Source organism: Arvicola amphibius, chromosome 8, assembly GCF_903992535.2.
Source record: "Arvicola amphibius chromosome 8, mArvAmp1.2, whole genome shotgun sequence".
Taxonomy (NCBI): Eukaryota; Metazoa; Chordata; class Mammalia; order Rodentia; family Cricetidae; genus Arvicola; species Arvicola amphibius.
Genome location: NC_052054.1, coordinates 74,641,804 through 74,651,870, shown reverse-complemented (window position 1 = coordinate 74,651,870; position 10,067 = coordinate 74,641,804). Strand labels below are relative to the sequence as shown.

At 51.4% G+C, this 10,067-nt stretch overlaps 1 protein-coding gene across 1 annotated transcript; it reads right to left on the bottom strand.

Annotated features, from left to right (window-relative positions):
- Nucleotides 1-761: 761 nt before the first annotated feature.
- Nucleotides 762-4,570, bottom strand: Lypd3 (LY6/PLAUR domain containing 3). Its single transcript, XM_038338342.1, has 5 exons — nt 4,486-4,570; nt 3,896-4,027; nt 2,606-2,776; nt 2,097-2,258; nt 762-1,255 (listed from the first exon to the last, which is right to left on the bottom strand). Exons 1-5 carry the CDS (start codon nt 4,568-4,570, stop codon nt 762-764), a joined length of 1,044 nt encoding a protein of 347 aa, XP_038194270.1.
- Nucleotides 4,571-10,067: the final 5,497 nt, after the last annotated feature.

The window sequence follows — 10,067 nt, the reverse complement described above, 5'->3', positions numbered from 1 at the left end:
TGGAACCTTGCTGATAAACCACAAGCCTCGTGGTAAAATATAAAATAATAGAAATGGGTTAATTCAAGATGTAAGAGCTAGCTGATAAGAATCTAGAGCTAATAGGCCAAGCAGTGATTTAATTAATACAGTTTCTGTGTGGTTATTTCCGGAGTCTGGGGGGGGGGGGCAGGAAATGAACAAGCAGCCTGTACCAACAGGCTGTCCTTGGTTCCATTTTGAGAAAAAAGGTAACAAAAACCTTGTTCTGAAAGATGAACAAGGTGGAAAGGACTCAGCGCACTATACAAAGTAACTAAATCTTTATTGGTGCCTTCCTGTGCCAGCCAGACACATAGAAAGGCAAGAGGCAGATCCCTGCCCTGGAGTAGTTCACACAGTCTCCTAAGGAAGACAGGAAAGAGCCGCAAAGATGCCAGGCAAGCCCAACATTCAGGGAATGAATCCACTGTCCACCTGCCTGGCTATGAAAACTGGGAGAGGAAGCTAGCCGGGCACTCTCCAGGACTCGCTCAGCCAGTAGATTTCTCTGTCCTTTTTCCTGGTCACCATGGGGGAAACTCAGTTGCTGCACCAAAAAGCTGGGCCACCCCAGCAGTGCATTGACAACTGCAGGCTGCTTCTGGGAGCTGCAAACCAGTGCAGTGAAACTGGAGATGCCGGAGGAAGGGGGGTTGAGCCAGTCCAATCCAGTGAGAAACGGAGAGCTGGTACCCAGGGCCAGGGAAGCAAGGTGAGGTGGACATTTCAAGACGAGATGCTCATAGCAACGCACCAGCAACCACAGTCAACAGAAGAGCTGGCAACCCAGCCCCCAGAAACACAGAGCCTTCATTAGCCCCACCTTTTGGGGAGTTCTTTTCCATATTGCTGCGGTCTTGGTGGCCCGCAGCACCTCCAGTCAAACGGGACTCCTCTTCTTGTGCAGTATCATGTTCTACTTCATGGGGAGAAGTGTGGCTGGCTGGGGCTGAGGTGGGCTTGGTAGTAGAGGTGGTCGTGGTCGGGGCACCTGTGGAGGTAGTGCTGGAGGAGGTCTGTGCCGGAGTGGACGGGGCTAGGGTGGTTGGAGGGGGCAGTAGGACTAGGGGTGGGATTCGAGGGGAGAAATAAGTCTTGTTGCGGAGGTCAGAGTTACAGCGGGGACCCTGGCAGCAGGAGCCACTAAGTGTGAATCCTGGACCCGTCACCCCATCCCGGGTGCAGGAGTCATCCTGGACGCAGCCTCGGACAGGTAAGGACACAGTCACATTGGCTGTAAAAGAGAGACACAGAAAGGTCTATCATTGGACAATAGGGGTTGGTACAGCTTGAGTAAACCTTAGGGGCTTCTGGAACAAGGCAAGAGCAGCGAACCCCAAAATGAGGCTTGCACTCATTAGTTCAAACATCCTAACCCTGGTGCACTTTCTGCAGAGCACTGCGCTCTTGTTGTCTGCTCACGACCGTGTTTCCACTAAATGCTTTGAGAGGAAAAGGGTGAAACCCAAGCTCCAGATTTGTCTTGAAACAAAGATTTCAACCAAGACATTTCTGTGATCAAAATTCAAACATAACCTCACCTTTTCCTCTCCCTGCTCCCTGCTAAATTTTAGTCTTAGAGTCTGAAATACAGCTCCTGAGAAACACCTGGCACCAGAAGGAATTGCAGAACTTCTCCTCCCATAGTGTGAGTACCAGCCCCTCACTGGGGGATTCTAGGCACACCCCCAGTGCTGAACTACACCCCTTAATGTTGTGGAACAAGTGGGACCCCTAAGTTTTCAGGGCTCAAACCAGATTTCCCAAGGCACACAGGCAAAAGCTTATAAGCTTAAACACAAGTCTCATTTCATTGTCTCCCATTCCGTATCTGGTATTCTTCTATAGGAATGTATACACATGCGCGTGTACACACACACACATATACAATTGTGGGATCTATAGGGTAGTGGACTACATTTCCCATGATGCTGTAAGACAAGGTAAGCGCCAAAGTCAAGAGCAGCAGTTCCCAGCGTTTGTTGAGGTGGAGAGTTGGACCCTTGAGATGAAGCCACTGCAGATGGCTATCACAACTCCTACAAGTCTCAAGCTCCTTCAGAGGGCAGGCTCACCTGCCGTCAAGGTGACGTTGCCATCGAAGCAGCCCTTGTAAACGCGGCCGCTGGCGTTGTAGCAGTTCACAACTGGAGGCATGGTGCCCTGGCACTCCTCGCGGCTCTTCCCCAGGCAACTGTAGCACTCTGCGCCATTGGGCTCATAGGCACTCTCGTTGCCTGCGGCGGTTAGGGGCCAGCCGGGAGGGAGTGGAAACAGAAAAGGAAGGGTCAAGAGGCGGTGATGGCTCAGGCCTGTGCTCCTACCTACTCAGGAAGCTAGGACAGGAAGATAGCAAGTTCTAAGTCAGTTTGGCCAGAAGAGAACCACAGCTCAACTGGCCTGCTCCCCAGGCATGGCCTGATGTACCTGTGACTCCGCCCCCTTTCTCCTATCAGCCCCGGTATCGACCTAGAGTGCATACATTGTTGACGTCTGCAGTCTTCAACCCGCCACCCCCGCAGCCCTGCCTCAGCTTGCAGTAGCCTCAGCTCCCAGCCTTTGTTTGACTCTGCCTGCCACCGACCTGCAGGGTTGAGGCCTCGCGAGGTGAGGTTGAGTTTGTCGTTGCATCGGTCCTCGGTGCACTGCTGTAGCTGGATGAAGGCCAGGAGTCCGTGAAGGTCCAATCCACGGTCGTTCTTGCCCTGGAGTCCGGAACCACAGCCCCGCACCGCCACAGAGAATTGCCCGTGAACTACATAGAAAAAAGGGGGCGGGGTCTGAGCACACCGGCCTCTGCGGGCAGAGCTTTGAATGAACAATAGTCCTGGGTCTGGCGGGGGAGTGGGGAGGGCGGCACCGGACACGACCTTAAAGAGAGCAGGTCCCTGGGGACAGAGTTACAGGTGGAGTGTGCGTGTGGGGGCAGGTGGGTCAAGGAGAAGAGCTTCGAAGAATACAGTCCAAAGAAAACAAGCTCATTGACAAACAGGACAGCCTCGAGGGGGAGAGGCTAAAACTGGAGTTTCAATGGGTACATCGAAAGGGGGAGAAGCCTCCGAAAGTAGCTTCAGAGGGATCCAATTAAGAGACTGGAAGCAAAAAGAAAAAAAGTCTAGGAGACAAAATGATGGTGCGAGCCTGCAGTCCCAGCTACTGGGGAGGTTAAGGAATCCCCGTCCAGCTTGTAGTACATAACGAGACCCTGTCACGAGCAAACAAAACGGAACTTCGTGGTACAAGCCTGTAATACCAGTGACTCGGAAGGCTGAGGAAGGAGATTCACCTGCCTAAACTTTTTTACAGTGTTCAAGGGCCAAACTGAGCTACTTAGGCTCACTGTAGAGTGCTTATCTAGTATATGTGCTGGGACCGGGGTTCAGACCACAGTACCATACAGATGCCTGGAGAGAAGGCCCGGTGGATGACCTGGGGGAAGGTGGGGTTACTAAAGAATCTGGAATCTTAACGGTGGAGTTTGACTCGGAACCTCAATAATCTTTGTGTTGGTTGGTGGGTAAGTCTTCCTGTAGTGAGTGAGCAGAAAGTGGTAAAGATGTCTCCATGATGGTGGTTGGAATGAGCCCTTGTAGCCTAGGGCTCTCCAGTCAGTCCTGAACAGTTTGCAACTATTACCCACCACACACACACACACACACACACACACACACACACCACCGGCAAGCCCCAACTCCATCACAGCCCCCTGCCTGTCGACAAGCTTAAGCTCAAAGAAAGAAGGGCGAATCTGTGCTGCGAGGTCTGAGTGGGGCTGAAATGAAAAGGCGTGGCCAAGTCGGGAAGGTCTGTAAGGAAGCGGAGCCTCACAGGAGGAGAACGAAGAGATAAGTCAGAGACCACCGGTGGCACTTACTGGTCTCCACCGCCCCCACCGCCTCGGTACAGACGTCAGCTCCTGGACCACACTTGACGGTCTTCATCTTGTGCGGAGCGCATCCGTCATCCGCCTTCTGCACGCAGCTGTAGCACTCCAGGGCCTGCGCTCCTGCGGGTGTGGACCGGGTAGAACCGAGGGCTCTTTGTTAAAGATTTCTCCCCCCACACAGAGAAAGTCTACCCTGGTGGCCTCTGTCCCGGAGTGAGATGATCCTACCATGCAGCCAGAACAGCAGGAGGAGAAGTCTTCCCACAAGTCTCAGAGAGTGGGACATCCAGGACCCTCTTCCTTCCCACTTCCTGAGTCTGCACTGGGAACTTTCCTCTCCCACCTGCTTATTTCCAAGAGAGGAGATCCCTGCGGTGGAGCCTCTGTTTCCGGATGGGGGAGTGCCTCTCTCACTGTATAGGAGAACCTTCCGCACTGCCCCTCTGCCCAGGCGGGGTAGGAGAACTCACACCCTGCCTTTGACTGGGATCAACTTTCCTTGTAGGACTTTCTGGGAAGGGCTGGGGGATTATCTTCCTTGGGAGCCCCCCACTCTACCCTTCCAGTGGCACACTTACCTTCACACAGCAGTAGCGGCAGCAGCAGCAGCCATCCGGTGGTCCAGACCACTCTCTGTGCATCTCCTCTCCTGGCAGCATCCATGGCTGCGTCCTGCTCTCTCCGCGTCCCCCCTGGGTGTGCCGCCTTCCAACCCGGGCCCTCTTACCTGAGCCTCAGATGAGTAACCTACCCCGGGGCAACCCTGGCCTTGCCCAACCAGGCCAACTCAGCGTCCGCTGTGGGGCGGGCCCGCCTCTAGGTGCGTCACCCACAAGGAGAGCGGCCCCTGCCCTGTGCCCTTGCCAGAGACGGAAAGGGCAGGAGGGAGTAGAGGTTCCATGACAGTCCCCTGGATAAAGCATATGTGTGTTTGAAGGCAGAGGGAGTACCAGGGCTCAAAGAGAGATAGGGGCATTCAGGGTGTGCTCGGGTCCTGAGCACCTTAGCCTGGGGATTGGGGACCCTGAGCAGAACCCCTGTGTATCATCACAAAGCTCCTAGTTGTATGGCAAAGATAGAAATTAATTAAATAATTGGGGAAACTGTTATTTTCAAGTCACTTATTTGCATATGCCTGTCGTCATAGCCCTTAGGGAGCCGAGACAGGAGGATTTCCAGGACTTTGAGGCATGATGAGTTTCAGGCCTGTCTGGACTACAGAGTGAGATCCTATCTCAAAAGGTCAAAACAAACATCTTGGTTATTATTTACAAGAGATTAAGACTTTGGAGGAAAAAAATAGAGAGCTACAAGCAGGGTTGGGATTTAGAAGTATAAGTTCCAATATGTTTATGCTGGGAAATAATATAAAGTATCTATCAAGAAATGACTAAAAGGGTATATATAATCGAAATGCATTGCATACATAGATGAAAGTCTCAAAGAATGAATAAAACGGAAAAAGAATTCTTGAACACCTATCATGTGTGCTGGGCACTACAATAAATCCTTTAAATTAAAAAAGGGAGGGTGAGTGGAAAGCTAGGATAGTGGTCTAGGGGTCAGCAGTACAGCCCCTGCCTAGAATCCCCAGTGAGGGGCTGGGGTGTGGCTCAGTGGTGGAGCCCCTACCTAGAATCCCCCAGTGAGGGGCTGGGGTGTGGCTCAGTGGTAGAACCCCTGCCTAGAATCCCCCAGTGAGGGGCTGGGGTGTGGCTCAGTGGTAGAGCCCCTGCCTAGGATCCCCCAGTGAGGGGCTGGGGTGTGGCTCAGTGGTAGAGCCCCTGCCTAGAGTCCCCCAGGGAGGGGATAAGATAGTGCTTTGTGCTAGAGCACTCACCCTGTATGTATGAAGTCCTGGGTTGCATCCCCAGTATCATCACTCCCTCTCGAAAAAGATAAAACAAATGGAAAAAACATTCCTACATTTATGAGAATGTTGCTCAGCAATGGAAAGTTTCAACAGACGGTATATGCAGCTGCACAGATGGATCTTTAAAACAGTGGTACTCGAAGAAGTCCTAAGTAAGACAACACAGGGTGACTTTGTGCACACGGAGTTCTGAGACAGACTAAACTAACCCACAGTGAGAGAAAAACGAACAGGACTTCCCTCTGAGAGAGTCTTGTCCTGGAAGAGCCTCTTCCATCTTCATCCAGGGACTTTGGGCGTGGCTGGTGTGTACAGAACTGCTGAGCTGTATATCCAGGCCTTCACAGAAGGTACATTATCCTTCAGTAGAAACATGAGGACGCTGGGCCTGGTAGCCCAGTCCTACAATCTTAGTACTTAGGAGTCTAAACAGAATGTGTTTGACCCAAGTCAGCTACACACATCTGCACCCCCAACATAGGAACTGAACAATAAATAAGTAAATGTAATGAGAATCACAAGGCCCTACACAGGGAGAGCCTTTAGAGAGGTCAATCGTAAGAATAAGGACAAGAATGAGCTAGTGAATGAGCGAGAGAGAGAGAGAGAGAGAGAGAGAGAGAGAGAGAGAGAGAGAGAGAGAGAGAGAAAGAGAGAGAGAGAGAGAAGAGCAGGTGAAATGGCTCATGCTTAAAATCCCAGACTCAGGAAGGTGAGACAATAGGATTGCACTGAGTGGGAAGCCAACCTGGGCTACATAGTGCAGTCCTCTCCAGACTCGCCAAAGGGTGCAGGAGACTAAATCAGCTGGACAGTTTCCAGATAGAAAAAAAAAGAGAAAGTTGGATGCTTGCCTGGCATGCACGAAGCCCTGACTTCTATTCCCCAGAGTGGCAAAAACCGAGTGTGATGGAGATGGTGACAGGAGGTTCTGAAGTTGAAGTTCATCCTCAGTTACATAGGGAGTCTGAGGCCAGCCTGGGGAATATGAGACCGTGTTGGGGGGAGGGAGGATGAGGGAAGGAGGGGGAGGAAGAGGAGGGGAAAAGACCCAGCCAGTAACTGTCAGGAGTTGTCTGGTTAATGCAGGGGCCAAAAGGTTGTACTGGACATAACTAATCTGACAGAACAATCATGTAGGACAAGATCACCTGTGACTGTGGAAGACCCATGCAGAAGACCACGCCACAGAAACAAACAAAATCATCACACAAACCACAATAAGTCTCAGCCACCCCACATCCTGGTGAGCGTGAGCAGTCGCTCAGTTAGTACATTCATGGAAATTACGATTTTATCCTAGCTTTGCTCTGCCTGCCTCGACCCTAATGCTGCCCTTGCTCTGCGACAGGATTCAGGGCAGAACAACACGCCACATCCTGGAACTGTCCCCCAAACCACCACACAGGAGCCCATATCTTTTCAAAGATCTCTCCAGTCAGGAGTGGTGATCAATCTTGGGGTCCCAGAGAGTCAAGGTCTTCATTAGCTAGATAGCATGTTCTAGGGCAAGCCTGAGCTACATGAGATGCTGAAAAAAAAAAATCCCAAACATTTTTAAGAGGAAGAATTAGCAGGGATTACTGATGAATCAAATGGGAGGGAAGCCTAAAGGTGTGGTTCAGCTTCATGTGGCTTAGCAGTACAGTGCTTGCCTACAATCAGTGAGAGGCTGGGGCCTGGTTCAGTGGTAGAGCCCCTGCCTAGAATCCCCCAGTGAGGGGCTGGAGTGTGGTTCAGTGGTAGAGCCCCTGCCTAGAATCCCCCAGTGAGGGGCTGGGTGTGGCTCAGTGGTAGAGCCCCTGCCTAGAGTCCCCCAGTGAGGGACTGGGGTGTGGCTCAGTGGTAGAGCCCCTGCCTAGAATCCCCCAGTGAGGGGCTGGGTGTGGCTCAGTGGTAGAGCTCTTGCTTTCATGAGTCCCTGGGTTTAATCTCCAGCATATAAAAGAAAAGGGGGCACTGCGGGAGTAGGAGGTTTCTGAGTCCATTTTCTGATCTTCAATGTTCTAAATTCAATTCTCTAACACTAGTACAATCACAACAGCAATAACAATACTACTACCCCAGAATCGAGCATTTCTTTAGCACCAGAATCTACTCCAAACAGCAGCCTGTCCGGTCTTATCAGTCCTCTCCCGTATGGTAAGAAGAGTTCCTGTCCTACGGCCCATAAACTCTGTGCGCCACACTGCTGAACAACCCCGCAGACCAGGACAGGTCCACAAAGGGAAGATCGAGCTCGCTTCACAGAAGAGGAAACTGGGTCAGGGAGAGGCTTGGAGGATGTGAACTCAGAACTGTCTGCAAGGGCCTTCAAAGTCACGTGTTGCCACCAGAGTCCCTTCTGGGATTTGCTTTAGCGTTTATTTGGTTTTATTTGTTTGTTTGCTTTGTAGTGTGGGGGTTGTTTGTTAACAATGCTGGGTATGAAGCCTCACACACACTTGGCAAATGTTCTACCATGAAGTTATCTCCCCAGCCCTCTTTTTACCTGTTGTGTGTGTGTGTGTGTGTGTGTGTGCACATGTGCACACATGATGCTCCCATGGGAAGGGTGCATGCACACACCTGCCTTCAGATAAACACATTCATACTTGTGGACATCAGAGGAGATGTCCAGGGTCCTGCTCTTATTACTCTGAGATGGGGTCTCTCCCTGAATCTAGAGTGAGGCTGGCAGCCAGCAAACCCCAGCAATCCTCCTGTCTCTGCCACTGAAGTTACAGGTGTGTGTGTGGGAATTGCCTGGCCTCTGTGCCTCAGTATCCCCCACCTGGTTTGTTTGATTGTTTTGGTGTTTCAAGACAGTGTTTCTCTGTGTAACACTGGCTGTTCTGGAAGTCACTCTGTAGACCAGGCTGCCTCAAACTCAGAGATCCACCTGCCTCTGCATCCCGAGTGCTGGGATTAAAGGTGTGCGCCACCACTGGCTGGCTGTCCTCCATCTGTTTAATGGTGGTCTTAACGTAGTCTTACCTCAGAGGCTGCTGTGGGAGCAATGTCAGATGTTTGTGAAAAGCTTCAAGCCATTCTCTACGCTGAGAAAGCCTTAGATTTTGGTAACTTCAACAGATTGTGATTGGTTATTGACAGTACCCAGGTGTTCAGCTCCAGCTGTGTGCTGGGACGGTGTAGCACGTGCCATGGTGCAGGCCCATAATCCCAGCACTCAGAAGGCTGAAGCAAGAGGACTGCACGTTCAAGGCCAGTTTTGAACAAAATGACGGGCCATCAAGATAGAGAGTACGGGCACTTGCCACCAAGCCTGACAACCTGGGTTTGGTCCCCACACCAGAGGAAAGAACCTTTGTTCTTTCCAAATGTGCACCACGTCACACATGCCCAGATAAATGCACAAGAATAATAAACAGAATACGCTTTGTAAAAAAAGAGAAAATACACCGATCCTTTTATAAGCAGCCTGTTGGGAGGGGTGGAGCATGGTGTCCGTTCCTCAGAGTAGGAAACTGAGACCAGAGCAGAAGTTGCTCATTCAGCTCTGCAGGCCAATGTAGTGGCAAAGTCAGCCCCAGCTGGCTGGATTGCTGACTGATGGTAGGAAAATAGCAGCTGTGTTCAGAAAGATATCTGCTCCCCAGACCCTACCCAGCACCCCTGTTCCCAGCAATGACAAGCACCTCAGTCACCTAGGTGGAGTCACCTGTCATCCAGAGAAGACTCAAGAGAGAAAGTGAGTTGACTCTTGTGATGTCATTCAAAACTGGCTCCATCTCAGTCCCACATCTTGGCTGTGCACCCCAAACTAGTGCTTTTCTCTCTCTGAGGCTCCAAGGTATCTTTTTCGATTTTTCTTTTTTTAAACAGGGTCTTACCATATAGCCCTGCTGGCCTATAACACGCTCCATAGACCAGGCTGGCCTCAAACTCAGAGACCCACCTGCCTCTGCCTCCCAAGTGCTGGGATTAAAGTTGTGTGTCCCCCGGCCCTCTAGCCCAAAGTGTCTCTCTTATAAAGGAAATGATGATGCCGCACAGAAAGAATAGAGCCTGGAACCAGACAGCCTGGAATTTTAATCTTGCTGTGTGGCCCCAGGTAACTCCAGCTCCCTCTCTGGATTTCACCCATTTCTGTAGAATAGGTTTGAACACCTCAGGAGAGCTAGAAGTCCCAGCGGGGGACAGACAGTGATACTGCTGTGCTTTAAGCTCAGGAGGCCCCACAGGCCTCAGGAGCGTGGGAGAGTTTCAGGGGAGGAACCCCAACTGGTCAGACCAGAAGAGCTAGCATCTTAGGAAGGAGTGGGACCCAGGGTGGGGAGTCTGCTC